This window comes from Elgaria multicarinata, chromosome 1 (genome assembly GCF_023053635.1).
Source record: "Elgaria multicarinata webbii isolate HBS135686 ecotype San Diego chromosome 1, rElgMul1.1.pri, whole genome shotgun sequence".
Taxonomy (NCBI): Eukaryota; Metazoa; Chordata; class Lepidosauria; order Squamata; family Anguidae; genus Elgaria; species Elgaria multicarinata.
Window position 1 is genome coordinate 138,309,220 of NC_086171.1, and position 23,714 is coordinate 138,332,933.

Below are 23,714 nucleotides of genomic sequence, written 5' to 3' on the forward strand. Positions count from 1 at the left end.
TCCATCCAATGTTGCACTGACAGAAGAGAGTTCATTGAAGCAAATTTCCCCACTCCCTCATTTCATTGACAGTCCCAAAAAATTCTGCACAGAGAGGACCCTCCTGAATGAGAGGAGCTATGATGTGGGGGCTTAAAAAGAAGAGGGGTTTCCTGAAGACTGGGCAAAGGCACATTCTGTAAGTGGGACCTCCGCCTACTAATAGAATGCCACCATTGGATGCAATCCAATGGGTTAGATCCAAAGCCATGTTTAACATAATTCCATTTATGCTAGAGGAAGGGGGAGGTGCGAAGTGATCTTCACAATTCCTCCTTCCCCCTGCGCTCTATTGCCTTTCCTAAAAGTCTACTGTGGAGGGATGAGTGACCCTTTCTGGAGCCACATGTTAGGCAACAAGGTGGCTGAGAGGAGAATCAGAGGAGATCACCTCCCTTCCTCCAGCAGGGAGCTTCTGCCAGATCCATGAATGAAAGGAGCCTTTCCATTCACATTTGGCCAATCTAGATCCAGCCTATGTCTAAAAACACGGGCCTGTCATTCCCCCCTTTCTCACTCCATGTTGCTATGAGCATGGTATATTCAGTTGACTCATTATTCTCATCACTCATTTGCCATCCTGTCAATTCACAGCACAGCAGTGTCATGAAGATTAGTTATTATTTATTCTTTACTGTTTCCCATTAAAATGATTGATTGGCACAAGTCTATGCACTCAAATGATAATGCATGTGGATCTCACTATCTATAACATTAGTTTAGCATCTTCTGTTCATTTCCTGGTACAATGGAAGAGCAACATAGTAAATTTCACTGTAAAGAGGTAGATCTTCTTTTATAGAAGGCCTTTGATCTGATGGGAACCTGGGTTTCATTGTAAATCAGTGAGAGGGTGCTTGGTTCTCAGTTGCTTTCTACTTCAATCTTTTGACCAATCTTGGCATCAGCAAACATATTTGTACACTTATCATTCAATTGTATGGTTTGTTTGTGCTATAAAAACAAAAGAAAACATGTCAGGACCTACAATACTGCTTTATAATGGTTTATAACAATATTGACAATTGTTGGGGCCCATGACACATTCTATAAACCGTTTTCAAATAACTTTCAAAGTGTTATATCCTGTTTGGTATAGATCTGGCCCAATAAACTTTAGTAGAAAAAAATAAACTGGAAAAAGTATAAAATTACTTTTAAAAAATAGCATGCTGGGTTCAATGAAAGAGAAGAAAGCAATTGATCAAACACATGATAATGCCATTCAAAATTCAAAACAACATTTATTTTTACATTTGACAAAGCTATGAAGTTAGGGGACTGCATAGCAATGTGCTAACGTCTGCTCAAATATAGCTAATGTTTTTAGATCCAGATGTTTGAATCATAAATAATATGCTGGTCACCCAAAATGTTCTGCCACAAAGCCAACTGAGATTGATATGAAGAAGATAAAGCAGCTCTATATTTCCATTTAATAGGCTGAACGTGACAGTCAATGGCTAGTCTGTTTAATGCTAGAGGGTAGATGCGATGGAAAGTCTGCATTGTAGTGCTTGACAAAAGTTACATAAATAAATGCCACTTAATGATGACAAATCATATTTGCATTTCTATTTTAGAAACTTTCCTGTAAGTCAAACTTGGCCATTTCTAAGAACAGCTTTTGACTAATATGGGTTAGCAATTAAAAGGCTGAGGATTAAAAACAAAAATGTTCTTTGGGGTAAGGAAAAGACATCAGTTTACAAAAACTGAGCAATTCAAGTTAAGCAATGAGGAAATAAAGAATCATATCTTGTTTTAATTTTTATATTATGAGTGAGTGGATGTTGGCAACAGCGAAAGATTGCCTGCTGCTGCCTCTGCTTTGTCCAAGCTAGTGCAGAAGATGAGTGATGAACGCTACAGTTGGCCCAATGTATCAGTGAATTTGAGTACAGAGCATTTTTTCTTTTCATTTTTAAGATACAAACAACAATCCATTCAAAGTGGAATGGATGGTGGGAACTTAATTCATAAATATGTAGAGAACATATTAAGAATACAATTTGTTCCAGAGACAGACCTATTCTATGTGTGGGCAGGCCAATACCCCCACCTGACTGCCACCACCACCACCAAATAAAATTAGAAATCTCCATAGAATGCTTCTCAGGGGACCAAAGGCATTCAGGTGGATTCAGGAGTCATCTGAAAGCCCTTAGCACCGGGACAGGACCTAGCTTTTCACTGTGGAAATGGGCATCCATGTTGCGTGCCCATAGCCAATCAGATAATCTGCTTTTTTATTATTTAGAAAGTAATGACATGCACCGATGCAGAACACCCAAAGAAATGGTTCAGCATTTCTTCTGTTCTTGCCTTGGTCAATGCTGGAACGTGGGAGAGAGAGCAGCACAATGGACGTCACTGAGCCCCTTAGCACATCATTCTTCGAACACTGTGAGTCAGAGAGCAATGAGTGTGTTTACTTGTGTCTCAGACTGTGAGTCTAGAAAATGCTGGAGGGAAGCAGTCAGCACAGCCAGATATGCTGCTTTATATTGTGTTGTGCCCTTTTCAAAAAAAAATAATAATAATTAAACAACATGTTGTTTTAGAGTGGTTCACTTGATGAATGGGAACAAGTAGGAGCAAATGTGAGGTATGTGTCATGTTCACCCAACTCGTTTCAATGCATTATAGTTTGGTTTGGGTTTTTCTTCTGTTTTTTCTCCCCCTCTTCCAATTTCCCCCTTCAATTTCTGTGAATTGCAACAGTTCCTGCTAGACTGGGAACACCTGTGTTTGATGGAATGCTTTTGTGTCTTGCCATGCAGTTTCTTCCCCCGCCTAATACTCTGCTTTGTAAGCATGATTTCAGAGTTAATTTGCCTCAGTTTTCCCTTTCTCTGCTATGGGGCTGCTGCTGACTGCTGTGCATTCAAAATACTGCTTTTCTGTGTTGCTGTGAAGAGGATAAGTAGAAAACTTGATCTAGTTGATGCCACCTATGATGGCCCTACCAGCCTGAATGGGTATCAGCTAGGCTGACCATATGAAAAGGAGGACAGGGCTCCTGTATCTTTATCAGTTGTATTGAAAAGAAAATTTCAGCAGGTGTCATTTGTATATATGGAGAACCTGGTGAAATTCCCGCTTCATCACCAGTTAAAGCTGCAGGTGACCTGCCCTCTTTTAAATCTGGTCACTCTAGTATAGCTCCTGCATCTTTAACTGTGGTGATGAAGCAGGAACTTCACCAGGTTCTCCATATATACAAATGATACCTGCTGAAATTCCCTTTTCTATGCAACTGTTAAAGATACAGGAGCCCTGTCCTCCTTTTCATATGGTCACCCTATATCAGCCAACACTGGTTTGCCCATGTTTTTCATATAAGAGTCAGAACTGTATGTTGGAAAACAACAACAGTCAAACCTGTGTTTCAAATATATGTCTGGTTTCAAATACGTGTCTTAATAACAAGAACAAATGGTTCTGGAGGCAGTAAGTCTAATTTAAAATTAAAGAGTAAGGGCAAGGTTTTATGTGCAATCACCCTTCCTCAATCATGGAATTTTTGTGGGGTCCAGACATAATCATTCAGTTGTAATCCTTCTGTGTTTTCCCACCATCTTTATTCTCAATACAGAAAATCAATTAAGAAAAGTTGGAATAGCTTCACACCTCCTTTTAGTTAGCACTAGCAACCCTCCATCTGTAAATATCCTTAGTAGTAAAGGTATGGTGTTTGCAAGTGCCATACCTTTTATTTTACCTCACAGCAGGAAGATATAGAGAAGTTCATATAGATAATCAAACTGCACCATAGCGAATTAACTCAACCTGGACTGAGTAACTGTCAATGTCATCCTGCTAAGTTGTAGCGAGAACTTTTATCACATATTTGGTGTGGATGTGTGGTAAAATCATCATCTGTAACCACCCAGACATCCAGTTGAACAAATGGTTACATGCTTGCCTGGTAAGTTACTGCTTGATAAATTAGGGTGAGCAAATGAAAAAGAGGACAGGGCTCTTGTATCTTTAATAGTTGTATTGAAAAAGGAATTTCAGCAGGTGTCATTTGTATGTATGCATTCATTACAATACTTAAAGCTGCAGGAGCCCTGTCCTCCTTTTCATATCGTCACGCTAGATAAATGGACATCTGTATACATCCATTAACAGGACAGTTAAAAGAGTAACGATCTCTACTTGGTTAATACTGTGGAGTGGTGATTCTAAGCTACATGAGTATAAATTAGGAGATGGGGGGAATCTAAATTTAAGGGATATGATGTTATGGATGACAAACATATTTAAAAACTAGCTCTTCGATCCTAAACAGAGCTAAGGATCATTGAAATCAATGGCACCTACTTCCAAGTAATGTGTTTAGGATTACGGTGTAATATATAGCATTTATTTATTTATTTATTCATTCATTCATTCATTCATTTCCTTCCTTCCTTGGTGGAAAAGACACAAAAAAATCTGAAAACCGTTTTTCTTAGGTATTGATTTACAAACTGCAAGGTTACAGCATAGCTTCACAAGTTGCACAGATGGAAGCTTACTGCAGTACAATCCACTAACCTTTATAGCGCAGTGTTAGGATTTTCTGAAACATAAAATGTGCCAAACCTTACAGGCATTTCATTAAAATCCAGCTGTCCAGCAGCCAAGGGCATCAGGATTGTTTAGCATCTTCAGTGGGTGAAAATCGTCTCACCCAGTACTGCTCCTAGCAGCATGGTTAGAAAGTCAGATTTCATCCAAAAAACCCTAATCCACTCAGATAAGTGACAGTAAGACTAATCCTACCACTACACCAGAGTTTGTGCTGGCATCACACAGTCAGAACCATAAGCTCCCTTAGCAGCAAAATAGCATTTAAAGAAAACAAACATGAAAGCCGTAGTAGCCTCTGTCACAAAATCACTGAAAACTATGTCATCGCCACCAATCACAAATATAGTCACCAGCAATGTCCCCCACATTAGGTATACATGGAAGGCGCTATGAAACATACTGTTGATCCAAATGCTGAGGTGATGTCATAGAATTCAGTCCATAACCGTCCCCCGCACACTATGGGAGCAGCCTGACAGGAAGAGCCCCAGCCTCTCTATTATCAGGAACTTTCATAACACAGTGGTTAGAAAATGTGGAAGACACCCATAGGCCACTGTAGGCCTGATACTACCATTAAGTGGGGTGAAGCAGCTGCCTCAGGCAGATGATATGGGATGAGAAGTTGCAAGATGTTGAAGACAGAGCTGTGTATGCCATGTGGACTGCTCTGTACCCCCCCCCAAGCTAGTCTGCTACCCTCAGGTGCAGCAGAGGACACTGTCCTGCCACCTGTATTGAAATAAGATTCAACTGTACATGGAAAAGGAGGGCGCCATTTTCTCCTTTGCTTCGGGCAGAAAAATGTCTTGGGCTGTCTCTGGGCTATTGGTTCTTCAGGAGACTGGCTACCCAGGAGAAGTATTTGATACCTATAACTGTTCATAATACCATACACACAACACTTTGGGGTTTATATCTATGTGATAAGGGAAAACATTTTCAAGAGAAAGTAATAGGGATTTCATGGCAAGCAAGGAAGTACATTACACCAAAGGTGCTTCCAGACAGACAGCTCCTAGCACTACTAGTCAAAACACATTGTGCATATATTCTGGATTATTTTCTTTAGAAAGTAAAAAGACAGAACCAGTGGGAAAACATGGGACGCATTGCAAGATGGTGGAAGATGGTGTAAAATTCTGTGAATGAGGCAGGGTGATTGCCTGATAAAAGCCTATTCTTCGGCCAGATCTACACCAGCCAGGATATATCACTTTGAAAACTGTATGTGGTGTGTTTCCGGGACCCCAACAGTTGTCACTACTCTTATAAACCATTTTTAAGCAGTAGTATAGATCCTGCTCAAGTTTTTAACAGGAACATGTTGACTTGGAAATGCTAGGAGTTGTATAAGGTGACCATATGAAAAGGAGGACGGGGCTCCTGTATCTTTAACAGTTGTAATGAAAAGGAAATTTCAGCAGGTGTCATTTGTATATATGGGGAACCTAGTGAAATTTCCTCATCACAACAGTTAAAGCTGCTGGTGACCTGCCCTCTTTTAAATCTGGTCACTCTAGTATAGCTCCTGCAGCTTTAACAGTTGTGATAAAGAGGGAATTTCACCAGGTTCTCCAAATTTACAAATGACACCTGCTGAAATTCCCTTTTCTATGCAACTGTTAAAGATACAGGAGCCCTGTCCTCCTTTTCATATGGTCACCCTAGAGTTGTAGGACTTTTTTCTGACTAAACACACATAGAATTGCACCTTAGCTTTCTAAGTTATACTTTCTAAGTTTCAAGAGTGCTTGCTGCTGTCATGGAAACTATGAGCTGATGGGAAGAAGCACCCCGTTTTCAAACCAATTTAAAAACAAACACATTATGAAGTCATTAGTTTTATCTAGGTTACCTTTACTAATTTTCTGGCTAACGAGATGTTATGTTACTCAGCTGTAAAATACTCGTGAGCATGAGTTTCATTGAGCAATAATAGATGTCATGGATATAGGCCAAGGCAAGCCTCATTACCCATGCATGGTTCAACAAGCAATTCAAATGTGGTTACACTTGCATTGCTCAAAATAATATAGCATGGCAAGTTATGACTAGTTTGCAGTAGCAATCTCTCACTAATCTCACCTCTTGCCAGATGGTTATGGTTTTTCGTATTTTCAGTACATGGTATTGTTTCACAACTTCCCTGGTGTGACCTGCTATAAACCCTCCACATCTGTAAGTGTGAATGCAATTAATTTTCCTGGTTTTTTAAAAAAATGTAAATAGCATAGCTGTGGGTGACCCCGAAGGGTATCGGCACCAGAACTGGTGGCAAAGGATAGCTAAACTCTAGGTCCTGATGAAGCTGTTCTTACTGATAAGACTTTTTCTTTCCTGCCATATGCTGCATGCATTTCCTCTGCAATGAGCTGAACCATACTGGCTTCTAAAACAACTGGTCACAGACAAACCAGTTTCCTTCTTTTAAAGTTTAAAAGCAGCAGGACTATTGCTGGCTGGGAGGCAGATAACATCTTTAGCCTTTTCTGCAGTACCAGGACAGCAGCAAGTCAGTTTGAGGGGCCGGGTTGGAGCAGCTAGCCCCACCTGGGCAAAGAGAAAGAACTTTTGCCACAGCTGCACTGGTTTCCTGGGTTGGAGGGTCTTAGTTTGGAGGCTGCCGTTGGCAGGAAGTTACCACTAGCAGGTTGCCCTTTGAATTGTTTGAAGGTGAGGGTGCTCCCTGTTTCCTCTCCTGACACAACCAGCGTAGTCTTCAATGAGGGCAAAATCTCACAGCACAGAAGTTTTGCTGGAGGGTGGGTGATCCCTCTTTTTCCTGTTGGTCTATTGATTGGGGAGCCAGAGAGGTTATGCAATGCCTTCCCCTGAAACCGTGGTCTCAGAGGAAAAGTCTGATTCACAGATAAAAGGATTGGATTTAGGGCCTAATCAAGTTTTAGATTGTGAGGGTGCTGCAAATTAATTTCTGCCTGGCTTCGCAGTAGTTTGTGGTCAGGAAGAGACAGTTACGCCTCCTCTCCTAAAGCCAGAATTACTTTGGGGAAAAGTGGCTGATTTGCCCAGTTTGAAGAACATTCTTTGATAAGAGGCCAGGAGGCAGAATTGGTTGAGGAGGGTGTGTACCCGTGGCTGGCTCCCAGGCAATGCCTGAGAGTGAAAAGGAGAGAAAAACGACAAACAGGCAGAGTTCTTGGCTCCAGGCTGTTTTCCCTAAGGCTGGCTTAAGAAAACGTGTAAATTAGGGTGGAAGGGGATTGGTTGTTATGGGTTGAAGAGGAGAGCTTTTACCCAAGTGTTTGCCTATTTGTCATTTCAAAATAATTCTTCAGAGAAATGAGACCTAAAATAAATCAGACAGCTTTATATAATTTATGAGAAGTGTAATTGGACATGAAATTGCTTATAGAAACAGTTCTTAATCATACATAATAATCTCACATAATGTAAATAGCAATTTAGGTTCCAAAAGAAGAATCGCCCTATACAATGGCAAGAATTTGACAGATAGTTAATTCAAAACAGAAACCAAAGCAAATTCAAGATTTTTTTATTTTTTAAAAAGCAATGCATATGGGGCCATGCAATTGACTTTGTTTCATTTTCAAAATTGCACAGGACATTGAATTAATAGCAGGTCTTTAACACCTGAAGCAGTTTTTTTTCTGAGTCAGGTATCAATTTAACAGCATGAATACCAGTGAAAAGAGGGAACCAGACATAGTGGTATAATAACTATTTTTAAATTGTCCACTATAATAACATTTCTATAGTGCTTTCAAGTCTTCAAAGTAGCTCACATGCTTTATTTTGTAAACCAGTTGCAAAACGGTATTATTATCCCCATATTGCAGGTGGTGGGGTGGTGGTTTGAGGCTGGCTTACCTAAGCCTGCCCCGTGAGTTCAAGGCAAAGGTGGTATTTGAATTGGGGACTTTGCAATTCATAGTTCAGTCTTAGCCACTATATTACACCAGCATTTAGATATCAGTAGGAGATAACTGGACACAGTATTCCTGAGTGTGAATCAGTCACCTCAGCTACCGCTGAAAAGAAACGTGGCTTTTTTAATATATTTAACATTAAAAGAACCAAACAGTGGAGAGGATGACACATCTGAAGGCACTCTCTGAATCAATGGGTTGAGGAGGTCAAACCCTTGGTTTGCTTTCAAAAATGTTAAAAGGTAAGTTTTTTTTCATTTTCAGGAAATCAAATCCAATGAAAACTCATGAGGAGATGAGCATCCAGTTCGTTTTTCTTGCACTGCAGCTGCAAAGGAATCAATTGTGATTTCAAGACATAAGACTTCTAGTTACGGATTCTGTAATCAGGAACCTGTGGTAAGAGAAAGCAAGGAGAGTTGTATCACTATGTGTCTTTCAATTATCTAAATGAACATAGAGCAGGCTCATTTGGAACATAAAAGAAGACTGCACACCAGGTTTTAGGCTTTCAGTCTCCTAGCTGCTTTCTTCAGCTACATTAAAAGAACAGTAGTCCGATAAAATTTCACAGACAAATGTATCACAGGCTTCAAAGCAATTTTGGCTGCTTTGCAAAAAAGAAGAGCAGTGGCCATTAAAATTCTGTTTGCGTCTTGTTAGGTGTTTATTAAAAGTTAGTCTTCAGTATTGCTATTACCCATGCCAGCTCTTTTTATTAAGAACTCTAAAGTCAAAGGGGCAAACTTTGGAATAGGACTTGTACAGGATTGCATTGTAAAGACTAGAAAGATTCCCTCCTCACCCCAAGTTCACTCAACAAAAAGGCTGGGGCAATGAAAACATCTTTGGTGCCCAACCAAGATACGGCTAGAGGAGGAACACCCTATACTGCACTCTGTCCTCAGCCCCGTGTAGCAATAGGGGGTCTATGCAGCCATGGAAGTCTTTTCAGCATCATGACCATCAGGAGGTGATGTCTTAAGTCAGGGCTGTGAATCCTCAGGCCCATGGGTCAAATCCAGCCTTCTGGGTTTACCCACATGGCCATACCGCTTTCTTTTGCCACCCCCCTTTCCCCGATCAGCTATCATTTGGAGGGTTTTGGGAAGGCTGGTGTAGATAGTGCTGAGCTAAAGGCAGATTCCTCCAGCTCCTAAAGAAGCATTTTCCTGTACTGCAGCCCCACATTACATTTGGGAATGCATTCTGGAAGTGTTCCATACACTCCATTTGAGAGGTGCTCTCCTGACTGATTTGAAAACTTCAGTATGCCTAATTTCCCCCCTGCAGTGTTCCAGAACTGAAATATTTGGGCCCAATGTGATGCTAAGTTTATACAAAAGGAAAGCACCCCTCCACACAAAACACACAAAATATATTTCTTAGCGAAGGCGCTTTTGCAAGTTATTTGACAAACTGAACTTTAGGATTCAATCAAAAGAACTGTTCATTTCTGAAGTGATAGGGGAAAGTAGAAAGAAAGGAAAAAGAAGAAAAAACACTTTTCCTGTACTGGAGCCACTAAACTTTATGAAGTGACTTACTGCTGCCTTTAAAGCTTGGTCCAGATCTTCTAGCAGGTCTTCTGAGTCTTCTAAACCCACAGAAATGCGAATTAACGTATCAGAGATGCCAAGGGCTTCTCTTTCTGCCTTCGGAACGGAGGCATGAGTCATGATGCCACTGAAAAAGAACAGATTTTCTATGATGCCAGATTCAGAAATAAAAGCACTAGACCAGTCAGTACCAGCAATGTAATCATTTTTGAAAAGAATCACATGTAGCGAGCAGGTCTGTGAGCAAGGCACAGTTACGTTCTGCTCTGCATTGCACTTTCAAACCAAAATGCCAGGAGATTCTCTTTAAGAGACAGAAGTCTGATTCCAGTCAAATATGGGCTGACACTATGGAAACTGTGGGCTCTAAAATAAATGATAATGAAGGCACTGGAACAATTCTGACTTCATTCCAAGTGCACTAAACTTATGGTATTTTTAACTTACACAGAAAATATTAATCTTGAGTATATTAATAGTAACATTGATCCTTTGAGGTGGGGGGTGTATGTGTGGAGGGGTGGTTATCCAGCTTTAAAATAGAGCTTTATTTTTGCAAGTCCATGGCTAAAAGTTGGCAGGAAGCGCTGGGGGAATGGGTTGATGTAATTCCACATTAGGCCAGACACAGGTGGGATAGTTGTAGGTCAGCCTGAAAAGAAGTAGGACAGCATCCCGCACAAACTTGGAGCACTGTTCCAGTCGCTACAGATTAGTAGCATTTATTACTCCTGTGCGGTGACAGAATCAAATGAAATTTTTGTCAGGTCAAGACTTGGTCCCAAAAAAATAACCCACTTTTCAACAACAATAATAACAACAATAACAATAATGTTATTGGACACTGAAAAAATTAGCTCGACAATCTCAAACCATAAAGAAAAAAATCTCTAAATTATTTTCTTCACAAAAATGTTTTAGACAAAAGGCCTGAAATTGCCACACATATTTCTAGATATCTTGTACAGGGTGTGTGGGATTAACACGCTTTGTTCAGTTATGGCCTTTGCAGACTTTGCTCCCTGGGCCCTGCAGCAGCTCAAATTCATAGGTATTCTATGGGAAATATATATTTATAATAACCCTAACCATTTGAATGTGTAGCATACATTTTTTAAAAAAAATCTCACTGCCTTTGGTATTTTTCCTGGTTATAATTTTTTCTCTGAGGCAGACAAATGCTAGTCTCAAACTCCTCTGATTTGGAACTATGCATCTTTAAGTCAGGACAATTTAGAATACTGTTGTATTTACATGGTACTTCCAATCTGCACTGTGACTAGTTAAAAACACGCTATCGTTCTTTTCGGTACTTTATGAGTGCAGTACAGTTTCCTGTACCAAATATGCCCCCTTCTGTACATAGTTCAAACAGCAGACTAATGTTTTACTAGGAAGATTGAAATGAATATGTAAAGGGGTGTCTCAGTTAGTGGCATTTTCTCTCAGTGGGTGATTTGCCTCTCTCCCGCTACCCTTTAAAAAATTCAAATTACTAAAACACACACAATTTGAGACATTTAAGATTCAACCTGAAATATAACCCTGGTTTCCAACTCTGGCTTGTTTTGGGAAAGACAAGCCAGAGATCTGGGTTCAGATGTCATGCTGAACAACCCTGGGTTGTTTAGCCTCCCTCACTGGCAGAAAAAATCAAACTTTATGAATGTGCCTCTTTGTAGAGAGAACCATATTCCACAGAATTTGGCTTCCTCCTTCCCTCACACTTATACCAAATATTATGGCTTAAATTAATGAGGAAAAGGAAAGGGGCTCTTAAAACCATATAAAATAGTTAAAAGAAGTCGCCATATTGGATTGTAAGCCCATTGGGAAGGCATTGTCTATTTATGTCTTTTGTAAATCACCTAATGGGTGCTTGTTGTTTTTCTTTAGGCACCTCACAGTTTATTCATGGTTTATTCAAGCACCAGATCCAAAACATACACCTACTCAGGACTGAAACAAATAAAGGAACAGCACCAAGCATCAGGTGATTCTTGGGAGAAAATCATTTAGCTGAAAAATCCATGTCCAACATTGGAGTATTATTATGTTTAGTAACAATAAGGCCAATTAACATGCAGGAAAGTGTGGTTAAAATTGTGCAGGGTTCAGCTTCACACAAAAGGCTTATTATGTAGAGCAGCGTTCCTCAACCAGGGGCGCTCCAGATGTGTTGGACTACAACTCCCAGAATGCCCCAGCCAGCTGGCTGGGGCATTCTGGGAGGTGCAGTCCAACACATCTGGAGCGCCCCAGGTTGAGGAAGGCTGATATAGAGCATTGTTCCAAGAGGACCTCAAACAAATGGGATCCAGTGTGAATCTATTTCCTGCAACAAAGTTATTATTTTCTACAGTTAAGGGAACTAATGAATGTGTTGTCTACCAGGCACAGCAAGTTGAGATTCAAAATATTTTAATAAAAATATATTTCATGTTCATTAATATGCATTGTTTTTAAAAAGGGATTTATCCCAATAGAAATTGAACTTCACTTACGGATGCTCTGCCAAGCTTTCATACCCTCCCAGACTTTCAGCCAAGGCAAAAAGCTAGAGAAAGGAATACACATTTCAATAAACACACATTTACCTTTTCATTGGAAAACCCGCAATTCAGACCTATGGAGAATAAGGCTTGCCCAAGTCCAGTGAAATCAATGGACAGCTACACCTAATTTAGGGTGACCACATGGAAAGGAGGGCAGGACTCCTGTATTTTTAACAGCTGTATTGAAAAGGGAAATTCAACAGGTGTTGTTGTTATGCATGCAGCACCTGCTGAAATTCCCTCTTCATCACAACAGTTAAACCTGCAGGTGCTATACTAGAGTGTTCAGATGCAGAAGAGGGCAGGGCTCCTACAGCTTTAATGGTTGTGATGAAGACAGAATTTCACTGGGTGCTGCATGCATACAAATGACACCTGCTGAAATTCCCTTTTCTGTGGAGGCCAGAGCAACCCTGGCAAATGCAGTAATAGTAAGTGCAGAAGAATGTGCTTGCATAGCAGGGACAACAGTGTCACTCATTTGGTAGGGACAGAATGCTACTCTATCTATGAGACAGCAAGCGTCCATCTGCTCTGTCATCACTGTAACAGCTTCCTAGGCAAAGAGTTTACAAGGGATGATAACTCCAAGGCCGCATTGGAAGAGTCTCTCATTTTGTGGAATTTTCTTCCCACTATTTTCACAGGTCAGGGATGCCTCCAGAGTCATGCTCCTACTACTGTTGCTTTCCAAACTCAATGCAAGCACTGAGAGTGATGGTGCAAAAAGCCTGAGGTCTAGCAAACCTAACAGATAAACAGATAAAAGGCTGTTCCGGTTAAGGTGACCATATGGAAAGGATGACAGGGCTTCTGTATCTTTAGCAGTTGTACAGAAATGGGAATTTCAGCAGGTGTCATTTGTATGCATGCAGCACTTAGTGAAATTCCCTCTTCTTCACAACAGTTAAAGCTTCAGGAGCCCTGCCCTCTTTTGTATCTGGTCAAGAGGGAATTCCCTGTTCTATACAACTGTTAAAAATACAAGAGCCCTGTTTTCCTTTCCATATAGTCACCCTATTCCTGGTCTATCACCTGCACACCACATCAAGCAAGGGGACCTCTCTCATTTTGTGGCATTTTCTTCCCCCTATTTTCACTGGTCAGGGATGCCTCCAAAGTCATGGTCCTATTAATCAGTGCAAGGCAACAACAAAAAAAGTGGTTTGCTACCAAAGTTCAATGGCAAACCACTCCAGAGAAAAGTGCCAGATTTAGTTTGCTTTCAAGCTAAATGTGTCCCTTTTAAGTCTCTGCATCAGCTTGCTGTTGAATTTCAATGGCAAACTGCCCTTTCGTTTGTTGATGCTGGTAGTGCAGTAGGAGGAATGTGGGTACTGGTGAGATTGGGCACCTTTTGGAAGTGATGTATGATACTGTTACTGAATTTGTTTTTAGTGGCAAGCTGGTTTTAAAGGCAAAATGGGGGTTTAATCACAAAATCCCACTTACAAAGATTAACATGTTATTACCTGCCCCAAGCCCTTGCGACGGGGTGGCACATAAAGCAAAATACGTGTTTTCCCTGCTCTTCATTTCTAGATGGTTTTATCCTCCTTTATCAACAAGAAGAGCTCTTTGTTATTTGTTGTTAATTTAGTTGCCAGTCACTGGTGAAACAAGGGCACATCTGTCCACAGCCAATAGGTGCAAACCGAGTCAAAACAATACATTGCTGGCAGGCTTTCCACAAGAGCAATGGCTGCACAGCTGTATTTCAAAGAGAACGGCTTTCCGGGGAAATGTGCTGAAGAAGCAATTTGACAGAGTCCTTCAAGTCAAAGCATTTAGTCACTCTGTAAACATAATACTGGTGTTACATCAGCAAAAGCTCTCTTGCTCTCAAAATTCCATGTACAATTGTGGAAGGAGAGGAGAGAGCAGGCGGTACAGAGTGGCATTATATGATTCTCATTAGTTAAGCAACCACCAGGTGCCTGGATGAATGCGTCATGTTAATTCCAATACACCCTTTCCCTTCCCTGTCATTACTGCCCCTCCCCATAACTATATTTACATTTTGGGATGTCCTAGAAGCATATTAACTCCATAATGCAGGCTTGTTCAACCTGGTGCCCTCCAGATGTATTAGACTACCACTTCTAGCATTCCTGACCATTGGCTGGGGCTGTTGAGAGTTGAAGTCCAAAACATCTGGAGAGCGGTAGGTTTGTAAGGCTGTCAGATTGCATTCTGCAGGGAAGGAGGAAGGCAGCTTTCTAATTTGTGGGCAGCATCAAATCCTGACTAGGTCACAAGGAGGTGCTGTTGTTCTTCTAAAGGCAATACGCATTGAGAAGTTTTTTTACCTTTAAACTTTTGAGAAATTTGGAGGCATTTTCAACGTTTCCTTTAATATAAAAGGAAAGCATTCCAGGGCAGCCTGTGCACTGACGTTTCACCAGCTCGAACTGCGGGTGTGACGGCAATCCTGAAATGAGTCACACATTATATAAACGGCCTGATTTATATTACTACTGTTACACATGAACCCTATTAAAATGTGAAGTAGCTAGCCAAAGACGTAAATGGAATGGGCATTCATGGACCTTTAGGAATACTTTTATCAATTCTAAGGTTCAAACTGAACAAGTTCCCAAAAACACCAGCTTGCCACAAATAAAGGGCATGTAATAATTACAGTCATACACTATTCTGTTTCACACATTTGGTTGCTTTCAATGTTAATCCTACTTAGAGTATAATCACTGAAAAAAATGGGTCTTCAGTTAGATGATGATGGTAATGATTTCATTTCTATATCACCCAACAACTGGAGCTCTCTGCGTGGCCCACAACAATTCACAAGATAAAATACAGCATCAAAAATTAAAATATACAAAATATAAAACAATTTTAAAAACACAGCAAAAAACAATTTCAATAAAATACTAGCCATGTTGAAACAGATGGCATAAATGCCCCATCACATACCACTAAATGCCTGAGAGAAGAGGACAGTCTTAAACTGGCCCTGAAAAGATGGTGCCAAAAAGATGACTAACACTGGATACAACCCATTGGATATGTGTATAAAGGGGGGTGGGGAGCAGGGTCACATCTCTGGCCCAGCCCTGACACAGCATCCTGCAAAGGGACAACTAACACCTCTTTGCAGATGTCCACAATGAAGGCATGGAGGGCCAGGGGTAATGCAGGGGGGGGGCAATGCTGGGGCCAAAGCTCCACTCCACCTCCTACCCATGAAAGCCCTACCATGTATAATGTATGGAAAAGGCTAGGTTTTTGAATGCGTTGCCAGGGATGAAATTGTTTGTAACAACGGTATGGAAATAAACCAATAGAATAAAGAAGGTTGCAGGGGCAGGATCATGGAAGTGAAATGGATGTGGAAGAAAACATTCAGAAGCACCTGTTGCTTCCATTCTTAATCAGCCATTGAGTCTCCAAACCAAAGCTGAAAGAGTCCACTTCCAGCCATGTCAACACAGAAGGAATTTGGCAAGAGTTCAATGAGGCTTACTTCCAAACAGGTGGGTATAGGGTTACAGCCTCCATCATGCAACTGGCCTGGTCTACCCCCACTATGAGCCCATGCCATTTTGGTTACAGGAATACTTTAGCAATTGCCAGAGACTGCAAAGTCAACATACCAGGGAAAATGACCTTTTCAACTCTCGGATCTGATTCAAGGTATTTGGCTACAGCTAGCGCGTTGTGGAAATGTTGTTTCATGCGGATCGGCAGTGTCTTTAAACCCCGATTGCAAAGGTAGCAGTCAAAAGGAGATGGAACTGCTCCAATGGCTGTAAAAGAAGACATAGAAATCACCCTCTTTGCTCTTGTGCCCTCCAGATCTGTTAGACTGCAGCTCCCACCATTTCCATCCAGGTTGGGTTAAGTAGCAGCCGGAGCTGAGCAAGACTGTTCTGCAAGTCCATCAAAATATATTTACATGTTCAGAGTAAGATAGCCAACTTCAGGATTTTTAAATGAAAGTTAAAATGGAGCACTCTGCTGGCATTGTGGTTAATAGGGGTACTGGGGTTTGAACCATGAACCTCAAGGTCAGAAGTTGAGCAGCCTAGCATAAGGAAAGAACATGGTTCTTGTTCAGGCCTCTGCTTCTGGCAAAGAAGGAATCAGTGATATTATGAATTATATTTTTTATAATTTATCCCTTTTTCTAAGGGCCTCAAGGCAGTGCACGTGGTTCTCTTCTACTCCCCACACCTTTTATTCACACAGCAACTCTATGAAGTAGGTTGGGTTCAGAAGTAGTGCTCAGACCAAAGTTGTCCAGAGAATTATTATTATTTTTTAATTAAAACATTTATATCCCGCCCTATATCATTAAGATCTCAGAGCAGCATACAGATAAAAGCATACAGTATAAAACAATAAATATGCACAGTTAAAAACAAATTAAACCATGAACCAAGTTAAAACAATATATAATTTAAAAGCAGTTAAAACAGGATGTCACGGCTGAGTGACATTTGAACTTGGGCCTCCCAGGTCCTCGTCCAACATTATAACCATTATACCACCTTGGCCAATGTACAACTTCAGGCACTACATTTGGCAGGGAGTATGAATCCTTTGGATTGACTAGGCGTGATACACATTATTGTTATTACATTTAAATCCTGCCTTTTCTCCCCTTCTTGCAGGCAAGCCAAGGCAGTTTACAGAGTCCTCTTCCTCCTCTCCATTTTTATCCTCACAACAACCCTATGAGGTAGGTTAGGCTGAGATCCTGTGACTGGGCCAAAGTCATCCTACAAGCTTCATGGCCCAACTGGAGACTAGAACCTGGATCTCCCGAATCCCACTCCAACACTCAACCATGACATCACACTACCTCTCATTCAGTTCTATGAGACTGGAATCTTCTGCCTTTGCTTGAACAATACAGAAGCACCTTTGGCTTTCTACACTTCAGGTACCTGGTTTTCCAGCTGAAGCCACAGACCCCAGTCAGGGACCTTGAGTTAGTGAACACACCCTCTCAATCTCAATTCTAGTTTGACCACTGAAGGCCCCAGCTGAGCCTGGGCCATAGGGTACCAATACCTATTTTATGTTGTACTACATCCTGCTGCATTTAGAAATAGGTCACACAGGATCAGTCCTACCACTGGGCAGTGAGGCATCTCAGGAGCCAAAATAACTTGGCCAACCTTGGCTAAGATGTGCACTGACTGTAGAAGGGACTATTTGCTAAAATGTTTAGGGTTAATCCTGGGCCAAAACAGTTGCAATACAGGTGCCTATATTGTGCCCATCTTTTTTCTCCAACAGGGCTAATAGGCGGGGCAAAGTACACCAGACGGATATGTAAACACGTGTTCTGCACTGCTGTTCCGGGTCAAAAATTGGTGCTCCCTGCAACCACTTTGAAGTATAAAACAAAAAAGCAAAACTGGCAAGCGATCCGGTCACATGTCTCCCACCATTTTAAGACACGATTTCTTTGTTTAAGTTTACAGCTTTCTTCCCCTCATGTAGAGAAGCATCAAACCATTAAAAAACACGAAAGCGTAGGGAATGAACCTGCCATAGGAATGAACTGGTCTACCATGAAAAATAGTTTTGATTATAAATGTTGCAATATCTTTACTGCAAGGTAAGTGGGGTGGTAGAAAACACTGTTTAAAGAGGTAACGGAATCTCTTCCACTGGAGGTTTTTGAAAATGTTAGAAGGTAAGTGTCAGGCACAGGTGTTTTACATAAAAATGTATTTCTAAATTTAGATAGGCAGATTTTGGAAATCTACATGGATCACATCCTGTTTTTGTGTATGCTTAATTCATACTCACCATATTGCAAGAATCTGAGTCTTTCATGGAGATCATTGTCATTTAGTGAAACCAGTCCCATTACAACATCACTGTGACCTGAGAATACAAGAAGGCAAACGGGGGGGGGGGGGGCGGAATGGTTAATTGCTTATTTATTTAAGCAGAAAACAAGACATGAGTTTCTTAGTTGTCTTTTTCCCTATCATCCTTTCTCCTGTCGTTCTGCATTCCTATGAAGGATTTCTTTCAGCCCTGGTCAATGGGATTTTTAGATGGAAACAATGTGCTTTTCAAACATTTAAGAAATCCTTTTTTCCCCTCTGGGACAGAAAAGAAAAGGGAGAAAGCCTTCAAAGGAATGAACTCCTCATTCAATAAATGTATCTTCAAACTGCCTTGCAGTGTTATTGCTAAATTAAAGAAACATCAAAGGAAAACCCCAGAAGGAAAACTAGTCTGGACAATAACCAGTGTGTACATCTACTCTGCTGGGAGAAGGGCAATTGCATTATGCATTTGTGGATGCCACCATAAAAAAAGTTATTCTTTTTTTCACCCCAATGTGGCATGAAGAAAATAAGAAGTTGATAGTAAAAGGAACACTAAAAGGTATTTTGACTGTTAATTTTTAAAAATAAGTATCAACATAGCATCCAAGCTTTATATGACATCCAGAAACGTACCATTCATGTATTTAGTTGCCGAGTACATACAGATGTCTGCTCCTAAAGCCAGAGGACGCTAAAACAGGGGGGAAATGAAAAATAAATGCGAGAAATCAGACACAAAAGCCTCATTTCATTTTTCTGTTGACATTTACATATCACTGTTGAAACCAAAATATTGCAGAAACTTCTTCTGTACACAGGGTAAATTGATGGGGCACCTGAGAAATAGCTCATGAGTCCCATGGACATATTGCCAGCCACTGCTTCTGCTTTCTTATGAACATGGACAGTAAAAGCTCTCGCCTGAAAGACGTTTTACTGGGGGACAGGGGAGAGATGGGAAAAGGACAAGCTGGAGAAAAAGATGAGAGCAAACAGTGGGAACAATAAGGGTGGAATCCAATTTTGTCATCCCACTGACGAAATGGCTTCCATCGGCAGACTGGGGAGGGGGCATTTCCCCTTCTCTTCTGCAGGCCCCTGCATATTCTTAAAATCTGCTCTGGAGGGTTGGGGGCCCTTCCAAAGAAGGTTTTGGGATGTGATGGGGGGGGGGGGATAGGATGTGTGTATGAATTAAAGGTCTTGTTGCATGACTTTCATGCAATGTTGAATTCCACCCTTACTTCAAAGGCCTAGTAAGACTAGAGTGCAACCCTCCAACTCCCATCTTTTCTCATAGAGTACAACTCTTAATTCAGGCATATGAGGAACTAAGCTGAAGAGAATCAGTGTGCTGCCATAGACAGTGTGTTAGACATAGACTAAAGAAGCAGGTTCAAATCTCCACTCAACAATGAAGCTTTCTAGATGGCCTTGCACAAATCATTACCCCTGAATCTTACTTTCCTCAAAAGTTTGTAGATAAAATGGGACAAGCTGCCGAGTGCTCTTTGAATGAAGGGCAGAATGCAATGTGATACATAAAGTAAGTAAGATGACACCACAACTTTGTATCATCACATCTTCACTGGTGAAACAGCACGTACAGCCTGTCTGTAGGGAAAGGAAGAGGCTTCTAGCGTCTAGCTAGAAAGGGCACCAGGACACCTCTCCCCTCTCCCCAAATCTTCATTGAGAATGGATATAAAATAATCTGCTTTATTCCATCTTCAGTGTCTATTCTGTTGTGTGTTCATGCTTTCTTCCCCTGCAAATACTGTAACTGGTGTCTCTTACTCTCTGCTCCTGGCACATGGCAATTTGGATCACTAGGCACCATTTCCTTCTATTATATTGGCTAATCTATTAGGAATGTTTGGTCATGGAGGATTAGTGTGGGAGAATGGGCTAGATTATAGAATCATGTCATTGTCAGAATTCTAATTCCATGGAATTAAAGTCCTTCCATTTTACTGCCCTTCTATTTTCCAGGGAAATCTCTATGTAGCTTTATTATTAACCATGACAGCTCTTCCTGTTTTCAAATAAGTCACTAAATTACAGACTCTGCACTATAATGTTTAAACCCTATACTTTGTATGTTTACAGTACAATCCTATGCATCTTTTCTCAGAAGTAAACTCCATTGTGTCTAATGGGGCTTACTCCCTAATACACGCATTTAGTAAACGTGAGGACCCGGGCACGGAGCTTCTCAGGAGCTCTGTGCCCGTGGGGGGGTGGGGTGAGTGGGAGGTTTCTTGTTTTGTTTTTAAAACTCACATTTTGTGCAGGAGCGCTCCTGCGTTCTTCGCCGATTTAAACACACACACAAAATGGCAGGCACAACGTCCTCTCCCTCTTGGGACATTGTGCGCCGCATGTAGACGAGGGGGACAATCTCGCAATCATAAAATCGTGAGAACATACCCCTCCACCCCCCTCGTCTAGACATGCCCTAGGAGAAAACTGAAGGTAAATTGAATAGCTAAGGCTTGACTATTAAGCTATTCTTTCTCTGTGGGATAGCAATATGTGGCTGGTGAAAATCAGGAGTAGGGCGCAAGTGGTTGTGTTATGCTTAAGATCTTGCCGGAGGAAGTTATATAAGCAGGCAATAAAAACCCAGATAAACTGTCCAAGCAGCCTGAAATACAATGGGAGGAGCTTTGATATCAGAGGAAGACTGTACCCAGAAACTGGACCTGGCTATAATGGTATTTGGGTGAGGTGAAGGTTTAGGGGATTTGGCCTGAGGTAAAAGAAGTCCTACTTGTAACAGCAATAGTGTTTCTTGAGTCCTAAAGAATACTTACTAAGCAGTCTGTTGAAAACCCCTAAGAAAATATCAGTAATACCTTATGTACAAAATATCCCTTTAATAAATTACTTGTTTAATAGTTCCTCTTCTTTCTAGTATTGGTACCCATCTCATGGCTAAGCTCCTTATACCAGCTGTTGGGAGATTTTTTAAAGTATTCTAAAAGAACTGGTGGCAACAGAAAAAGGGCCAGCTTATAGAACTGTGGCCTAATCTACACCTACAGCCATTTTGCAATGGAGGAGGGATGATTGCGATGGTTCTCTGCTTCCGCGAGTGCCCCATGAGCAATGTTTCCCACAAGTAAAGGAGAGCAGTTGCGGGAGAATGTGTGCCCCACAATAGCGGTTCTGAATGTGTATCGGCAGAAGTCAGAGGGACTAGGCAGATGGGTATGGAGCACGATTTAAAAAAAAAAAAACTCCTGAGAGATGCGCACCAGCGCAGACACGTAGCAACACAAGGGGGGATAGGTACGGTGTTGAAAATGCGCTGCAGTGCAAATATAAAAATCAGCAATGAAACACGCCAATGCCCATGCACACGCCCCTGACAGCGGGTTGGCTGTTTGCTGAGCCAGGAGCTCACTCTGAACAGCAGCAGCTTCGCGAACGTGGGTTACACCAGCCGCGGACTTTGGGATTGTAGCGAGAGAGCCCAAAAAACCATGACAAAAGCAGTCAGCGATATTCCTGAATAACTGAGTGGTGGACTCGAGATCACAGCGGGATTAGCTGTGCGTCATGTGGCCCAGTAGGGACGACATCAATATTATTCAAGAATAAACGGCTGGCATTGAGTGTTGCTGAGTTATAGTGACAGTGAGATCTTTAGGTCCAAGAAATAAGAATTTGTTATAATTAAGAAAACCCACAGGTGGGATTGCCAAGTGATGGAGCAGTTCCCCCCTAGGTGGTGGCAGTGCTGGAGAGAGGAAATCCCCCATATGCACACACTGCAGAACAGATAACATGTGCTGTCAACTCCTACCACACCTATCACTTGTGGTTGGGAGGAAGTATTATTTGATGGAAGAGGAGACCTGCATTAGAGATGATAGCGCTCACTGGGCTTGTCTACATCTAAGGGTGTAGAGGAAGGAAGGGGGAGGATCGTGGACTTACATGCTTCCATGATCCTCCCCCAACATCCAAATGGCAGCTCAACATCCCGGAAGTAAGGAGGGACGTCACAGCCGCCATTTTTTTCCTTCAGACAAGGAGCTGCACATATGCACAGAAAGAGAGGTAAAAGTGTTTATTTTTTTTAAAAAAAAAACTGTGCCCCAAAATTGATGCTCTCTGACCCCCATGGGCATGGAGCCACCTCGTGCAGCGCCCGGGAAATGCACGGCATTTCAGGCCCGGGAAATGCACGGCACACCGCCTGTGGTCCTCGGGATGGTCCCGGGAACATGAGGAAAACTGGGATAACTAGGCAACCAGTTGTCCTGCAAAGATGGAGGTGTCGACCCTGCCTGCCCCCAGGATTCCCTGTGTGTCATTTGGACACACAGGGATGATCCAGGGATGCCCCCGGGGGGGAAAGCATGGTGTAGACATGCCCATTGTCTGATCATAAAGGGAAAGAGGATCACTCTATTCTCTCAATCTTCATGTGAACTGTGCAAATATTTAAGATAAAGATGCAAAGACTACAATCCAATGCACATTTGCCTGGGAGTAAATCCTATTGAACACAACAGGACTAACTTCAGAGTATGCTGTAGCTTGGAATGTAGGGGTATGTTTCTCTTTTCTAGAGAAAGAACTTATTTCCGATATACCAGTTCCACATGCCATGATGTTTGAGCCATGGTGACTCACTTTCAGGTCATGTGAAAGCCCAGTTAATTACATATACACTAGTGAAACTGTATCACGAAAGTTCAGCACCACTGTGGGTAGATTTAACACACAAGAGATCAAATCCATAGTTTCTCATAGCCTTCCATGGAACAGCCTTTATGAAAAATATGAAAAGAAAAGAAATACAGTCCATAAAGCATTTCCGGGACAGCACTGCATAATCAGCTTACCTGGAAATATGCAGACATAAAGGTATTGTCTACTGCTAAAATAACTCCTTTGTGTTTGTGGACAATCTTGGCACACCCTTCAATGTCAACAACTTTCAATGTTGGATTTGTGGGAGTTTCAATCCAGACAAGCTATTATATAGAAAAGACATTATAAAAGACACATAAATGCATATTATTTGGCAGCATCACCACCAATAAAAATGTATATTATGGTTTTCTTTCCCTACATTGGTAGGATGCAGTAAATTGATAGAGGATATATTTGGACCTCTCTCTTTCATGCACATACAGAGACCCATTTCCTTCATCACAATTTCCCTGAACAGATTGCTCAAAAATTGTGGCAAATTCACTATTTCATATTGGCTAGATTCACACAATACCACACTCA

At 41.4% G+C, this 23,714-nt stretch overlaps 1 protein-coding gene across 1 annotated transcript in view; it reads right to left on the minus strand.

Annotated features, from left to right (window-relative positions):
- Positions 1 to 7,931: 7,931 nt before the first annotated feature.
- CTH (cystathionine gamma-lyase) overlaps positions 7,932 to 23,714 on the minus strand; it is a 28,993-nt gene continuing 13,210 nt past the window's right edge. Inside the window, exons 5-12 of the mRNA XM_063137471.1 lie at positions 23,321 to 23,452; positions 19,095 to 19,152; positions 18,430 to 18,507; positions 16,260 to 16,412; positions 14,955 to 15,076; positions 12,595 to 12,647; positions 10,079 to 10,217; positions 7,932 to 8,925 (exon numbers count right to left, since the gene is read on the minus strand). Coding sequence (XP_062993541.1) covers positions 8,899 to 8,925; positions 10,079 to 10,217; positions 12,595 to 12,647; positions 14,955 to 15,076; positions 16,260 to 16,412; positions 18,430 to 18,507; positions 19,095 to 19,152; positions 23,321 to 23,452 — 762 coding nt within the window. The 3' untranslated portion in view covers positions 7,932 to 8,898. The remainder of the gene's footprint in view (positions 8,926 to 10,078; positions 10,218 to 12,594; positions 12,648 to 14,954; positions 15,077 to 16,259; positions 16,413 to 18,429; positions 18,508 to 19,094; positions 19,153 to 23,320; positions 23,453 to 23,714) is intronic.